Genomic DNA, 17,453 nt, shown 5'->3' on the forward strand with positions numbered 1-17,453 from the left:
AGCCCAGAGGGGCGACTGATGGGTCCATGGTGGGCTCTAAGTGAGGCCTGTATAGGTGTTCTTTATATGGGCCCATTTGGATCCCAAATAGGTGTTAAAAATGGGGCAAACGTGGGCTACAAAAAGGACCCTTATGGGGCCCACATGACTTAATCATGGGTCAACCCACAAATGGCCCCTTTATGGGGTTGTTATGGGACCACAGTGGGTGAGATTTAGATCCCATTTATTAATTTCATGATTGATTTCTGTGGGTGAACTTAATGTGTACTTAATTTTACTATGGAAAATCCACTGTCAAACCATTTCAAACCTCAGTTACAATGTAAAACTGTGCCTGACCAAACAAAGAACTAATATTAGTTGATTGTATTTGCTGCTCTATGTTTAAAATTACATGGTTGAGTATTTGAGTAAAATAAATAACTTCAACTCAGAATGTGTAAATCACATTTAATTTAAATTAATTCAAGTAAAAAAACAGGAAACAGGAATAACAGAATTACTAATGTAGAATAGTTCACTGGTGGGTCTATGCAGATTCCTCAGCTGCACACCTACAAAACAGTAAAGAAAGAGAAGACAGAAAAGGCAATTTAGTACATTTTAAAATACTACCATTTACAGCAGCATCTAAAAAAAACATGCATCAATATAATTAAGACATATCCTAGAATCTCATCAGTGAATTTGTTTCCACCTCTGCCTCACACAGTAATAAATTATGCCGGGGGACCAGTCACGGAATCCAAAACTTATGAATGTAACAATTAAAATATCAACCTTGCGTCTGAACTTGACTCAAACTAATATTTGGCTTTTGCCAAAATCCAGTGATTGAACAATGATTCTGATCAGCTGAAAGATGTAAGTCACACCTCGGATCACGGTGGACCAGAAAGTTCAACGCACTGCAACTGAAGAAAACATATGCAAATAGAAAAAACACCAGCAAATTAAGAAAACATCTTCATCAGCTAAACAACACGTGCTGCAAATCCTCACAACGCAACTAAATACAGAAACGTCCTGCAAATCCTCACAACACAACCAATTCATTTACACTGCAAACAGCACAGACCACAAAATAAATGTTTCATGGGGACCTGAACAAGTGACGACCCCGGGACTGCTTGTTCAGTGTCTATTGATCAGTGGTGTTGTTGATGATCTGAAAGGTGAGTTTTTTGTTTATTTTAACATCCTGATCATGATTTCCTTGGCTTTGCCAGTTAACATAATAACGTTTTACAGTTAATTGTGTATTTCATCAGATTATTTAGGATAATAATATACAAAAGGCCAAGGAATCATAAACAAACAATGATAAAATAAACAAACAACTCACCTTACAGGTCATCGACACACATCAACACCACTGACGAATAAAAATTAAACAATAAGCAGTTCCAGACGGGTTTCTCACTTGTTGTGGTCCCCTTGAAACATTTCTTTTGTGATCTGTGCTATTTGGTTGTGTTGTGAGGATTTGCAGTGTGTTTCTGTGTTTGGTTGTGTTGTGAGGATTTGCAGCGTGTTTCTGTGTTTGGTTGTGTTGTGAGGATTTGCAGCACGTGTTGTCAAACTGATAAGGTTGGGTTTTTTTTATTTGCTGGTGTTTTTTTTCTATTTGCATGTGTTTTCTCAAGTTGCAGCACGTTGAGCTCTCTCAGCCACTGTATAGGATGCCTTGAGGATAAGTAATTTATAAGATATTTTTTCATCTCAGGGTGGAGTATTCCTTTAATTAAACAGAGGCAAAAACAGTGATCGGGATAAAATATTATTAATTGTGCAGCCCTAGCTATAGGTTATATGACTTATATGACCTCCGGCTGTACTGCCCTCTGATCATGGTCCCACTGGGCTCTCAAAGCACGGTTGCCTTCTGTCTCTTGCATTTGTGAACCATTTACCAAGCGCTTTCTCCAGCTCTTTCTTACTGACAGTTTTCAGCAAACGGTTCTGCTTTAGGCTTCTTGTTAAGAAAAAAATGTATATAAAGTAGAGCATGCTACTGCATCAACCAGGGCACAACCCATTATTTGTATGCATGCAATTTACATGAGAATAAGACTATCAGTCAAAAAGAAAAAAAAAAAGAAAAAAGACAAAAAAAATCACAAGGTTGTAAACACCCTCTAATCCACCATTTGCCCAAACTGTTAACTGATCTGACTGACTTTATGAACTGAGCAAAATGACGTTTATTATCTTTAACGTAATCATAACGTATCATATTTTTAGTAATGTTTAGAAATGATATAAATATGAACGTTTTTTATCACCTCTACCTATTTCACCTAAATCACATTAAATTAATGTTAAGTATTGTCACAATCTCCTCAGAGCTTTTCTCTGTGTATTGTATATACACATGTTATAAAGGTAGTGAAAGAGAAAGATTACTCCACAGTGCTTTTACTGTTTCACCCTCCTGTTATTATGAGGACACTTTATGGAGAAAACACGGGTGAAAACGGTTTGAGAAGTTGTTATTTTCTACATTTTAGTAGACAATGTCCTAGTTATCTGCTAATCATTAAGAATGTTCAGTTTTCCACAGGAGATTATCTCTGAGGTAAACCAGTTCACTCTCCACACTTACCTTTTTTATATCGTGCCTGTAACTTTAATTACCACAAATCTTCAGAAGAATACATTAAATGAAATTTCTTACCGTGACAGAGATGTCAGGTCAGGTCAGGTCATCCAGGTCAGGTCAGGTGATCAGTGGTAGTGAGTGATGACCATTTCTTCAGAATGAGAAGGCGGGAACACAGGAGCCAATGAGAGACTCTGTGAGCTGCACAAGCGATTTTTTCTTTTCTTTTTTTTTTTTTTTACTAAAGGTCGTACTATGTTATTGTTGATATATAAAATGTTTGTTTCGATCATATAAAACACGCAAAAACATATCAATTGAATTTATCATCAATTGAATAATATAGCTAAATATAGCCCAGATGTGGCCCATACAGGGCCCTCGAATAAACAAAATGGGCATCCTAACTGGGGCTCACAACCCTGACTAAACTGGCAGCCCATCACAGTGCCCACTCTGCCCCCATGCCCACATGATGCCCATATAATGTAGATAAATAGTACTAATAAACTACCCACTCTGTGCAATTTGTATAAGGTATTTCAGTGTGTTAACTAATCCTAATGTAATAGTGGAGCAAAAGTGTATTTATATACAAGTAAATCTGTATTATTTAGTTTTTGCAACACTGAGCTGCACACATATTCAAACCTGTAATGTTTGCTTATACTATACATTTAAATGAACCATATTAACTTGGTCAAAAAGCACATTGTACCATTTTCTTTATATTTAAGTGGAAATTAGTTGTCTAAAATTTGTATGCACACGTAATGTTCGTTTGCAGCATGTAGTGTAAATATCCATTAGATTTTAGTTATTTTGGTTATTAATTAACTTTTATTTCCATTTGGTGATGAAGCTCGGGTGTTCTTGTATTCAGAGCAGTGAGAACTGCATACAATTCTAGACTGAGACTCCTGAAGTTACTGAGTGTCACAGTTGGACCCTGGAAACACAGATTTTAATGCTCCCACAATAAAGTTGTTTGCTTTCCATTTTATTCTTTCTGTATAATAGAATTTTGTTAATAACTGGAATTTAATTTAGTAAATAACAATGATGATTTGTTGATACTTAATAATCATCTATGATATAGAATCAAAACATTGTTTCTATCACCAGCATTTCTATTTTCTTTCTTAGAAAAAATTAAAGTATAAGTTAACAAACAATAGCAAGAGAAAAATAAGTGAACTGTTCATGAGATAATCACAAAAAAATGTTCCTGAAGACGTTTTTAATGACACCGAGACTCATACAGTCCATTTAGAATAATCCACTTGGAAGCCGTTGTAGTGTAACTGTAGATTGACCAACAATGTTCTGATGGCTTGGAAAGGTGTCCAGTTTGTTAGAGCGAATTAAAATTAACATTACAATTTAAAAGTTCCCCCGATATTTACTGTACAATTTCCCTTTACATCCCTTCAAATAAGAAATTTAAGAAGATGATTTGTTTTATGGTTGTATGTTAGAGCACTTGTGGTTCGTTAATGAGTGTTGATAAACATAGCTCCGTCCACACTGTCCACAGAGGTACAGCTTCTGTCCTGTATGACTCTGCTGGTGGCTGAGAAGGACAGTCCGAGCACTAAAACTCTTCCCACACTGTTCACAGGGATATGACTTCACTCCTGTGTGGATACGCTGGTGTATTCTGAGACTACCCTGCTGAGTAAAACTCTTCCCACACTGTTACGGCTTCTGTCCTGTGTGGATACGCTGGTGTCTTTTGAGATTACTCTGATGATTAAAACACTTCCCACACTGATCACAGTAATACGGCTTCTCTCCTGTGTGGACACGCTGGTGTGATTTGAGATAACTCTGATGAGTAAAACTCTTCCCACACTGTTCACAGTGATACAGCTTCACTCCTGTGTGGATACGCTGGTGTGATTTGAGACTACTCGAGTCAGTAAAACTCTTTCCACACTGTTCACAGTAATACGGCTTATCTCCTGTGTGGATACGCTGGTGTGATTTGAGATTATCCTGTTTAGTAAAACTCTTCCCACACTGTTCACAGTAATACGGCTTCTCTCCTGTGTGGATACGCTGGTGTGATTTGAGATTATCGTGTTTAGTAAAACTCTTCCCACACTGTTCACAGTAATACGGCTTCACTCCTGTGTGGATACGCTGGTGTGATTTGAGACTACTCGAGTCAGTAAAACTCTTCCCACACTGTTCACAGTGATACGGCTTCTCTCCTGTGTGGATACGCTGGTGTGATTTGAGATGACCCTGTTGAGTAAAACTCTTCCCACACTGATCACAGTAATACGGCTTCTCTCCTGTGTGGATACTCTGGTGTGATTTGAGACTACTCGAGTCAGTAAAACTCTGTCCACACTGTTCACAGTAATACGGCTTCTCTCCTGTGTGGATACTCTGGTGTGATTTGAGAGTACTCGGGTGAGTAAAACTCTTACCACACTGTTCACAGTAATACGGCTTCTCTCCTGTGTGGATACGCTGGTGTAATCTGAGATGACCCTGTTGAGTAAAACTCTTCCCACACTGTTCACAGTGATACGGCTTCACTCCTGTGTGGATACGCTGGTGTAATTTGAGATGATCCTGTTTAGTAAAACTCTTCCCACACTGATCACAGTGATACGGCTTCTCTCCTGTGTGGATACGCTGGTGTGATTTGAGATTAATCTGTTGAGTAAAACTCTTCCCACACTGTTCACAGTAATACGGCTTCACTCCTGTGTGGATACGCTGGTGTGATTTGAGAGTACTCGAGTCAGTAAAACTCTTCCCACACTGATCACAGTGATACGGCTTCTCTCCTGTGTGGATACGCTGGTGTGATTTGAGATTACACTGTTGAGTAAAACTCTTCCCACACTGTTCACAGTGATACGGCTTCACTCCTGTGTGGATACTCTGGTGTGATTTGAGATTACTCGAGTCAGTAAAACTCTTCCCACACTGTTCACAGTGATAGGGCTTCTCTCCTGTGTGGATACGCTGGTGTGATTTGAGATGACTCTGTTGAGTAAAACTCTTCCCACACTGTTCACAGTGATACGGCTTCTCTCCTGTGTGGATACTCTGGTGTGATTTGAGACTACTCGAGTCAGTAAAACTCTTTCCACACTGTTCACAGTGATAGGGCTTCCCTCCTGTGTGGACACGCTGGTGTGATTTGAGATGACCCTGATGAGTAAAACTCTTCCCACACTGTTCACAGTGGTACAGCTTCTCTCCTGTGTGGATACATTGGTGTCTTTTCAGAACAGCAATTTTAGTAAAACTCTTTCCACAATCTGAGCAGTGGTGCATCTGGAAAACAATATAAAATGATTCAATATACTGTAATAATTTTAGATTTGGTCTTGCATGTTATCAGACATGTCTGCTATAGTAATCCGATATGCTTTGAAACAAGATAAATGAGAGGTATTTTGAGGCCTATTAGAAAACCTTTAACCTGTTAGGCCTCAACACAGATTTTGGGACTTACAGCTGAAAATGCTCTAACTAAACTTTAAATGTTAACAGTTCCTGATAAAAGTGGGATACATACACAATTTAAATATCTTTAAAAAGAAGACACTTTGAGCTTTACTGTCCATTATTCACAGTTGATATTGCTCAAAAAGATATTCAATTTTTTTATTCCTTCATATATAAATACATGAAATCAGTCCTGGAGCAATCCAGAAAAATAATGGGTTAAAGCCACATGTCTCATGAGTTTATATTTTAAATTGAATGAAGATATCATAAAAATTAGATTCCTACAAACATTTATTTGAGACTATGTCTGGTTCGCCCCTCCCCGCCCAAATTTTAGAACTCACAGCTGAAATGCTCTACCTAACTTTAAATGTTCACAGTTCCTGATAAAAATGTGCCACATACACAATTTAGATATCTTTGGAAAGAAGACACTTTGAGCTTTAAACATCAAAGTTGATATTGTTTAAAAAGATTAAGTTATAGATGATGAATTCCCATAAATATACATTTCCTGCATTGAACATAATTTTTTTTTTATATATATATAAATATATGAAATCAGTCCTGGAGCAATCCAGAACAGCACTGGTTTGAAAGCCACATGTCTCATGAGTTTATATTTCAAATGTTATCAAGATTGTTCATAACAAATGAGATTCCTACAAACATTTATCTGAGACTATGTCTGATCCTTTTCTCCCTCCCCCTGTTTGACAGACACCTGCTAAACTCAGGTGATCATTCATACTCTATTCATACAGTCTGCATATTAATAAACTGCAGACCATAAAAAGCTTTTGTTCTACATGTTTGGGGCTATTGATGTTGATTTGGCATTCATATTGATGGCCAGGTAGCCAGACAAGCTCTTGTTTTACAGCCATGGCCATTCATATTGATGTCTGGCCATTCCAATCTCAACAACACACACACACACACTTTTCAAGCATTTATCCTATAAAAACAAACAGGCAATAAAACCAATAAAGTCGTATAAAACTATAAAGGGAGATACAGTTATGTTCAATATAATAGCAGTACAATGTGACTAACCAGATTAATCCAGGTTTCTAGTATATATTTTATTGCTACGTGACAAACAAGTTACCAGTAGGTGCAGTAGATTCTCAGAAAATAAACAAGACCCATCATTCATGATTTGCACGCTCGTAAGGCTGTGCAATTGGGCAATAAGTTGAAAGGGGTGTGTTAAAAAAAAAAGCAGTGTGGCATTCAATCACTGAGGTCATCAATTTTGTGAAAAAACAGGTGTGTATCAGGTGGCCCCTATTTAAGGATGGAGCCAGCACTTGTTGAACATGCATTTGAAAGCCTGAGGAAAATGGGTCGTTCAAAAGAACAACGTACTTTGATTAAAAAGTTGATTGGAGAGGGGAAAACCTATAAAGAGGTGCAAAAAATTATAGGCTGTTCAGCTAAAATGATCTCCAATGCCTTAAAATGTAAAGCAAAACCACAGCGATGTGGAAGAAAACGGAAGACAACCATCAAAATGGATCAAAGAATCACCAGAATGGCAAAGGCTCAGCCAATGATCAACTCCAGGATGATCAAAGACAGTCTGGAGTTACCTGTAAGTACTGTGACAGTTAGAAGACGTCTGTGTGAAGCTAATCTATTTTCAAGAATCCCCCACAAAGTCCCTCTGTTAAAAAAAAGGCATGTGCAGAAGAGGTTACAATTTGCCAAAGAACACATCAACTGGCCTAAAGAGAAATGGAGGAACATTTTGTGGACTGATGTAAAATTTTTCTTTTTGGGTCCAAGGACAATTTGTGACGGTTTGTGACAGTTTGTGAGACGACCCCCAAACTCTGAATTCAAGCCACACTACACAGTGAAGACAGTGAAGCATGGTGGTGCAAGCATCATGATATGGGCATGTTTCTCCTACTATGGTGTTGGGCCTATTTATCGCATACCAGGGATCATGGACCAGTTTGCATATGTCAAAATACTTAAAGAGGTCATGTTGCCTTATGCTGAAGAGGACATGCCCTTGAAATGGTTGTTTCAACAAGACAATGACCCCAAACACACTAGTAAATGAGCAAAGTCTTGGTTCCAAACCAACAAAATTAATGTTATGGAGTGGCCGGCCCAATCCCCGGACCTTAATCCAATCGAGAACTTGTGGGGTGAAATTAAAAATGCTGTTTTTGAAGCAAAACCAAGAAATGTAAATGAATTGTGGAATGTTGTTAAAGAATCATGGAGTGGAATAACAGCTGAGAGGTGCCACAAGTTGGTTGACTCCATGCCACACAGATGTGAAGCAGTTTTAAAAAACTGTGGTCATACAACTAAATATTAGTTTAGTGATTCACAGGATTGCTAAATCCTAAAAATAAAAATGTTTGTACAAAATAGTTTTGAGTTTGTACAGTCAACGGCATACACTGCTATTTTTTTGAACCCCTTTCAACTAATTGCCCAATTGCACAGCCTTACAAGCGTGCATATCATGAATGATGGGTCTTGTTTGTTTTCTGAGAATCTACTGCACCTACTAGTAACTTGTTTGTCACGTAGCAATAAAAAAATATACTAAAAACCTGGATTAATCTGGTTAGTCACATTGTACTGCTATTATTTTGAACATAACTGTATATTGTAACTTACAGATGTAAAATCGCATCTCCATGCAGATCTCCAAGTCTCTGTTGTTACTCCGCCCCCAAAAATATTTTCCACATCGCTGCTTTTTTTGCAAATCTCAGATAACTTTTTTGATTGTCCATTATTTTCCCTTGTTTTCTTTGTTTTATTGTAAACAAAGTACAGTTAGCACGAGCTGTAAACAGCTGTTTGTGTTGACCTGAGAGCTGCATCACTTCCTGGTTTGTCACTATGCACGTGTTACTTCCGGCAGTAAGAGTTTGTAAATTGTAATAAAACTAAGACTCATACACATGGAGAATAAAATCCTCACATATATCTTTAAAATCCTGCACTTATTGGCTACATTTTCCATCAATCATTTTGTTTCCATAATGCTACTGGCTGGAAAGAAAAGGTTTGAAATGAAAGGCGGCACATAAAAAAAACATGACACTTGCAGAGAGAGTAGAGACTCCACCCAAGATTCTGCCTCTTTTAATTTTTAATTTATTTATTTTTTTGTGGTCTCAACTGTTTTTAAACACTATATTCTACCAGCCATATTTGGTTTTTTTTACCAGCAATATGTCGTTTTTTTTATGTGAAAGTAATTCGGAAATATAATAATGTAAGTAGTGCGGTTTTTTATGCATGTTGTCATTGTGTACTGCTTACACAAATTCAGCAAATACATTCGTTCTACGTTTTCCATTGAAAAACAGAGATCTGAAATCGCTGCTTGAGACTTAAAGCTTTAGAATGATGTATAGTTAGTCATGGTTACTCTTCTCCATTTTTATTTAATCTATTGCTAAATATCAACACCTGAGAACAATGGGCTATTAGTTGCGCTCACGCAACAACGAGGCCTAAAGGGTTAACTATTTAATACTTGTATAAAATCTTCCAAAATCCCTGATATTTATGTCTTCAAGGTGGAGGAGTTTTCCCAGTACCAGACCAGGCAGCATTATATCATCTTATTTTCAATTCCAGGAGACAGAGGAAAAGACTGTGGAACCTATTGTGCTTCTGTGATAACATCAGAGCTTAACAGGATTCAGTCCACGATCACAAAGCTACCTGAAACTATGTTCAAGCAATGTTTGGATTTAGCAAAATACATTTCTGATTCAGAACATTTGCTAATAGTAGCTCTCATTAGACAAAGTTAAAAATCTGGACTGGTGCAAACAATCAGTACCTTCTGAGCTGATCTGCATGCTGTCTTCCAAATGATGTGTGAAAATCCCTGTGGTTGGGACAACAATACATTGATGACGACTGCAGGTAATTATCTGTGGCTGTCAAAAGCAGCAACCTACTTCCTCCTAATGGCCTATGAGGGCATTTTCAATCAACTTGTTAAAATGTACCTCCACTTTCAGACTCTCAGCTGAAAATCACCTACCTAAATATAAATGTGAACAGTTCCTGACCAAAGTGTTCTACATACACAATTTACATTTGGAAAGAAGATACTCTGACCCAGCCATTAGTGTTGCACAAGTCAGTGCACTCTGGTCTCAACCCCGGATACATGTGGAGGGTTGCGTTATGAAGGACATCCAGTGTAAAACATGTGCCAAATCAAACATGCAGATCACGAATTAGAATTTCATACCGGATCGGTCGAGGCCCGGGTTACCAACGACCATCACAGGTATCGTTAGCCAACAGGGTACCGGTGGAAATTGGGCTACGGTTGGCCGAAGGAGGAGAAGGAGGACGACGTCTACAGAGGCAGCGGCAAAAGAAGTGGAGGAGAGTGGAGGTTCGGGTTGGTACTATGATGGTACTATGACTGGTAAAGGAACAGAGGGAGCTGATATGATGGAGAGGAGAAAGGTAGATATGTGTGTTTAGAAGACCAAATGGAAAGTGAATAAGACCAGGAACATTGGAGGTGTTTAAACTGTTCTATCATGGTGTGGATAGAAGGAGAAATGGTGTAGGGAAGATTCTGAAGAAAGAGTACAGTAAGAGTGTAGAGGAGGTGAAGAGAGCTTCTGATAGGGTGATGAAGGTGAAGCTGAAAGTTGAAGGGGAGATGATACATATCATCAGTGTTTATGCTCCACAGGTGGGCTTGAGATGGAGGAGAAGGAAAAATTCTGGAGTGAGTTAGATGAAGTGGTGGACTGTAATCCTAGAAATGAAAGATTGGTGATTGGGGCAGACTTTAAAGGGCATGTAGGTGAAGGGTACAGATGGGATGAGGAGGTGATGGTAGGTATGGAATTAAGGAGAGGAATGTGGAAGGGCAGATGGTGGTAGATTTTTGCTAAAAAGAGGAAAATGGCAGTGGTAAACACGTATTTTAAGAAGAAGGAGGATCATAGAGTGACGTATAAGAATGGATGGTGAGAAGATGCCTGAGGAATGGAGAAGGAGTGTGCTGGTACTGATCTTTAAGAATAAGGGAGATGTGCAGACTTGCAGTAAATACAGGGGAATTAAGTTGATCAGTTACACCATGAAGTCATGGGAAAGAGTAGTGGAAGCCAGGCTGAGAGAAGAGGTGACCATCTGTGAGCAGCAGTATAGTTTCATGGAAATGGGGTATATTAGTAAGAGAATGCTGAGGATGGAAAGAGGCAGATGTAGAGGGCAGGGGGTATGGAGACAGATGATCCGCTGTGGCGACCCCTTATGGAAGAAGCCGAATGAAGAAGAAGGAAATAAGTCACTCTGGGTTTTACTGTACATCGTTTTTAATGCAGGTCCTTTTCTCCCTCCCCCTGCTAGACTCCTGGGTCCACTAGACTCTTGTTATACATGTTTGGCTATTCATACAGACTGCATTCATATTAATGTACAGCAATTCAGACAGACTGCATTCATACTGCATGCATTCTGATGGCCGGACATTTCATTGAACAGGAGGAGAATTCATGATCAGAAGCCATTAATCTCAAGAAGCAAGGAGCTGAACAGCTCTGCTAGTGCTAACATTAAATTACCTATTTCTCCATCACCAGCTGCACTCAATTCTCCAACAACTATCTCCCCTACATGCCAGTGTACACACGCGCACACACACACACACACACACACACACACACACACACACACACACACACACACACACACACACACACACACACACACACATAAATACAGCGGGTAAAATAAGTATTGAACATGTCAACATTTTTCTCAGTAAATATATTTGTAAAGGTGCTAGTGACATGAAATCTTTATCAGATGTTGGTAACAACCCATGCAATCCACACATACAAAGGAATCAAACCATACATGTCCATAAATGAAGTTGTCTAATGTCGTGAAACAACACACACACAAGAAAACACATTTTGAACACATATTGAACACATGAAGACAGGGAGGTGCAAAAATGAATGAAAAGCCAAGACAGCAGTAGATATCAATCAGTAATTAGAAAGCAATCCTGCCTATTGTCATTGTAAATCAATATCAGCTGCTTCAGTCCCTACTGATGGCCTGTATAAAGGTGTCCCATTACCAAGGTGTCACACAAGAAACATCTCATGATGGGTAAAAGTGAAGAGCTCTCTCAAGACCTTCGCATCCTTACAAACATACTGATTGCATTGGTTACAGAAGGATTTCTAAACTTCTGAATGTTCTAAATGGTTTGATATCTTTGTATGTCTGGATTTCATGTCTATTAGTGTTAAGATGGTTCTCACACTGGTTCTCTAAACACATTCCTATATTATCTTTATGGAAGTCTTTATCTGGACTCACACATCTCCAGTTACTTTGTCTTCTTACCAAATCAAGAACAGCTTTAGCTCAGGGTTATTCCAGTGTGTATATACACTTGTCTGTTATCTGCAATAAACTGAAGAACAACATTTGCACCATTCTGCGTGCTGTGATTCTTCCCTGATCAGAAAACACACCACGGCATCGTTGATCACATGGGAAATAATACAAATCTAACAATATCAAAAGCACCTTATGAAATATATTTACTGAGAAAAATGGTGACGTTTTCAATACTTATTTTACCCGCTGTATGTTGTCTCCTGTTATAATCACATGTAACCCTTCGATGTCGGCTCTTCCTATCATTGTGAAGCAGAATTCACCAAGCGTTGAATTGTTCACTCACTAACAGGGAACGTGAGCTGGGTTTAGACCGTCGTGAGACAGGTTAGTTTTACCCTACTGATGATGTGTTGTTGCAATAGTAATCCTGCTCAGTAAGAGAGGAACCGCAGGTTCAGACATTTGGTGCATGTGCTTGGCTGAGGAGCCACTGGTGCGAAGCTACCATCTGTGGGATTATGACTGAACGCCTCTAAGTCAGAATCCCGCCTAAACGTAACGATACCGCAGCGCCGCGGATCTTCGGTTGGTCTGGCGTAGCCGGGCAAGGGATTTAACCCTCCCTGGTGAGCGATCAAGTGAAAGTAATCCCTCGATCAAATCTTTTGTGGGGGAGTGGTGGCTCCAGTGGTTAAGGCGCTGGATTACTGATCGGAAGTTCGGGGGTTCAAGCCCCGGTATTGCCAAGCTGCCACTCTTGGGCCCTTGAGCAAGGCCCTTAACCCTCTGTGTGCTCCAGGGGCGCCGTATCATGGCCGACCCTGCGCTCTGACCCCAGCTTCCAAGCAAGCTGGGATATGCAAAGAACAACATTTCATTGTGCTGTAATGTATATGTGACAAATAAAGGCTATTCTATTCTACTCTGGCTATTCCATTATTTTACAGGCTTATGCTCTGATTAAACGGGGTGTATTCGAGCAGATGTAGTTGTGTTGGCCTATTTTGATAATAGATGCCTTTTAGGCTAAGACCACCTGTTCTCTTTCGGTCCATCAACACTGTGATTCCAGGCTACACTAGTACTCAACACAGTGGAAACATGGTTCTAATTTTCAAAAGTGCGAGGCAGAAACTAAACAAACTTGCAGTCCGCCACTTAATACTTTACTTTAAAACTAAACTTCCTCTGGGAAATCACTAGGATACGCATGTGAATATTTGATCTGTTAACTGGTTGCATGTGTAAAAGCTGTTGGTATAAAATATTGTTTACTATATTAACTGAGTAAAAAGCTGAAGAACAGATCAAATAGGACAATTGATTAAAGCATGGGTGTCAAACTCTGGCCCGCGGTGTAATTATATTTGGTCCACGAGATCATATCAAGTGTGTATTACAGCTGGCCCACCAGTATATAGCGCATACACCGCTAATACTACAAATCCCAGAATGCTTTGTTAGTGCGTTAGCGCGTCAGTCGAGGCCGCTGAAAAACTCAGCGCTGAAGTTACCCAGTGACTTTGAAGCCCAGAAATGCAGATTTGAACTGCTCAGTAATCCGTTTGTGGTTGACTTGGAAAGCGCAGCAACCAACCTCCAAATAGAGCTGATTGAACTCCAGTGTAGAGACACGCTCAAATCAAAGTACGACTCTGTGTGTGCTGCACAGTTTCCATGTTTCCTCCCCGACACACTGCTCCAACTCCGTGCCCAAGCTGCTTAAATGCTCTCTATGTTTGGCAGCACATATCTTTGTGAGCAACTGTTCTCTTTAATGAAGATGAACAAAACCCCACTCAGGAGTCTCACTGATGGTGAGTAATGCGAAGCATAAGGAACTCCTCTTTCATCGAGCATGTAACCTTTAACCTTGTTCCATAAGTCGACTTGTACAGATTCCAAAAACAGCACATACATCCTCTACATCCTCTTGGTCCAGACACTAACATAAACACTTGGCCTTCTCTTTCATAACCTTAAATGGAAACATCTGGCCAACATTTCAACCTTACAGGAATCTGATTGAATTTCAGATACCACAGTCTTTATGGACTTTTTCTACTCCAAGGCATGGACTGTTAATAGTTGAAAGATTTTTTTTTTTTTTAATTGAAGGAAATAATTATTTTTGATTGTGTTGTTGCCCTGTAAAAGGTTTACATCAATGGAAGAGAGAGAGAGAGAGAGAGAGAGAGAGAGAGAGAGAGAGAGAGAGAGAGAGAGAGATGTAATAAGAAACTAATACCACTGATGTGTTATTTCAAATGTATTTTCTCATTTGTATATAATATTAAACTTTGTTTGTTTCAGATTCAATGTTTAAGCAAAACTAAAGTTTGTTTCCATATGAAAAGGTTCAACATTACACTGCGGTTCAGCAGCCGCATCTTGGAAATACACGGTTAAGCAGCCGCACTTTGTTTAGTGTTGCGCGTCTAATCGTGCACTTACGGTATGGGTGCTGGGAGCGGTCAAAATACATGGAAAGACGCTTCAGAAAGGCGTTTCCGTTATAAAAAAGACTCAATGCATTTTTATCATGTTCCACATTCAAACATTCATTAAACATTTTTCTTTATAGGTTTGCTCAATCTTTCAAATTATTCTTATGTACAGTGTCCCTGTCTATTATTCTCTTAAATATTAACTTATTTTACTGTGGAGTTTTTGAGAAAACTAAAGGCAAAATCACTCTAAACCTCAGGTGCATTTTCAATCATGTCACATATTCATACACTCATAAAACATTTTTCTTTATAGGTTTGCTCAATCTTTTAAATAATTCTTATTAAGGGTCTCCCTGTCTATTATTCCTTTAAAGTCCAACTCATTTTACTGTGGAGTTTTGGAGAAAAGTAAAAGCAAAAATTACTCCAAGCATCGCTGCATTTTCAATCACTGTCCATATTCAAACACTCATAAAACATTTTTCTTTACAGGTTTGCTCAATCTTTCAAATGTTTCTCATTCAGATTTACCCTGTCAATTAGTGTATTGATTTTCAAGATTTTCTACTGTACTCTTTTTTCAAATGCAGAAATAAGTGTATATATTTTTTTTAATTTGCCTTTTTTCCCCCAGATTACAACTTGGGCATTTTAAAGATTAAGCAAACTCAATCAAGAATCCGCCAGACTGCACAACAGTATCTACTTTGACTTCAGCACCTGTGGACATTTATTGACTCTCTTCTGCGCACTGATTCACACACCTAAAATTATCCTATTATATTAGGCTTTTGTTTTATTGTTTGGAAATTACATATTTCTATTTTTGTCAAATGTCTGTTTATCATAATCAATATCACAAATTATTGGTTGTATTGCATTCAATCAATCAATCAATCAATCAATCAATCAATCAATCAATCCTGTGCTTGTAAGGTGTCATTGAGTCTTGAAAGGTGCCTAATAAAATGCATTTTAATTATCATTAAACTACTATAGGACTAAGCTGCAATAGAGTCTGTGGCAGAATGTCACCAATGAGTTCTGCAGAAGCATGAGGACTGTAATAGATTACAAGCTTTCTGGACAAAATATATAAATTAATCGAAAGAAATTGAACAAAAAACGTAACAAGGTTTTTTTACCCTGTCCAAAAATATGTTTCTACTACTCACACCGAAACAATAATAATGTTATATGTTATTAGTATTATTATTATAATAATAACATTATTATAATAATATTATTATAGTAACATTATTATATTACTATTTATGAAATAATATGTATTTTTTAACAAACAAGATAAGTTATGTGTTCCGAATTTCGGTATTTAACAGGCTGCAAGCCATTAATAAGTTTAACCATGTCAATATTTTCTTCTAGATGTCATCAAATATAACTTTCCAGACTTCTTTTTGTCCTCTTTTCTTTAATTTTACTAGCTTTTTTACCATTTGTTTGAAATGTACATATTATATTTACCTCTGTTAATCTCATGAACCATTAAATGCTTTCCCCATTGTTCAATAAAATAAATAATGTCCAATATCACTTTTATCTGTACTTTTCTGAGCAGTAATACAATGTATTTATTTACTTATCTTTAAAAAAATGTGCATTAACAATTTTTTATTCTTTTTTTTTTATTTCACATACCTTTATTTTTTAATGAGCAACTGGAGGCTTCTGTCACCAACACAAATTCATTGTAATTGCAATCGTGCTTGGCAATAAAGCTATTTCTTATTTAGATTTTATATATATATATATATATATATATATATATATATATATATATATATATATATATATATATATACATACATACATACACAGTATAAATAATTCTGCTGTGTTTTGTCTATAAGTGGAGTGCAGTCGTTTCTTTTCTGTACTTTTCTAGCCTGTTTTTGTTTATGTATTGTGTTTTTAAGTTACTTTTACTTCGTATGTATTTTATGGAACCATCGAGTCAACCACAGTTGACAAAAAGTTCACTTTCATTGGGCAGTTAGTCACTATTCTAATACAGTGATAGGCTTTCACATGCTGTAAATCTTTTTTATGACGATGTGGAGCCATTAGAGCATCGATTAGCATGTCTTTGCATGGAAAGGTTGACAACATTCAGAATAAAGGATGAGTAATCTTAGGCACAGGTATGTGTTGATTTTTACCAAGGTAATTTGCTATTTAATTAAGAAAAAATACCCTATTACAACTGTTGTGTATTTCGTCGTCTTGATGGAGTGTAGCTGTCGGTTGGAAGGAATTTCCGTAGACGCAGTTATTTCGTGTAAATAATGATTTTTATTCAGCACAGAAATATAGCATCTTTACAGGCCTTCCGGTCAAGCCTGGAGTCAGCACGCTCTGATTCAAAGTCTGACTCCCGATCCATGGCTGCACACTCATTATATATTCTGATCATTCTCTGGGTCCGCCTCTTAATGTATAACAGATGTATATGAGCCTACTGTGCAATAATGTTTATCTTAAAGAGAAACCTGTCTTTGTCCAGATTTAATATATCT

General features: G+C 37.9%; 1 protein-coding gene across 4 annotated transcripts in view; it reads right to left on the bottom strand.

Annotated features, from left to right (window-relative positions):
- LOC310723864 (uncharacterized protein) overlaps nt 1–17,453 on the bottom strand; it is an 80,559-nt gene that overhangs the window by 52,201 nt on the left and 10,905 nt on the right. Inside the window, exon 3 of one of the 4 annotated variants that reach the window (XR_014532817.1) lies at nt 4,711–5,905. Coding sequence is in view for 2 of the 4 variants with exons in the window: in XM_083537289.1 (XP_083393415.1) it covers nt 4,304–5,905 (1,602 nt within the window). In the remaining 2 variants the exon portion in view is untranslated. Of the gene's footprint in view, nt 1–3,894; nt 5,906–17,453 lie in introns of those variants that run through there. The other 3 variants (XR_014532818.1, XM_083537290.1, XM_083537289.1) reach the window with 3 other exon arrangements.

Source organism: Silurus aristotelis (assembly GCF_946808225.1).
Source record: "Silurus aristotelis genome assembly, chromosome: 1".
Taxonomy (NCBI): domain Eukaryota; kingdom Metazoa; phylum Chordata; class Actinopteri; order Siluriformes; family Siluridae; genus Silurus; species Silurus aristotelis.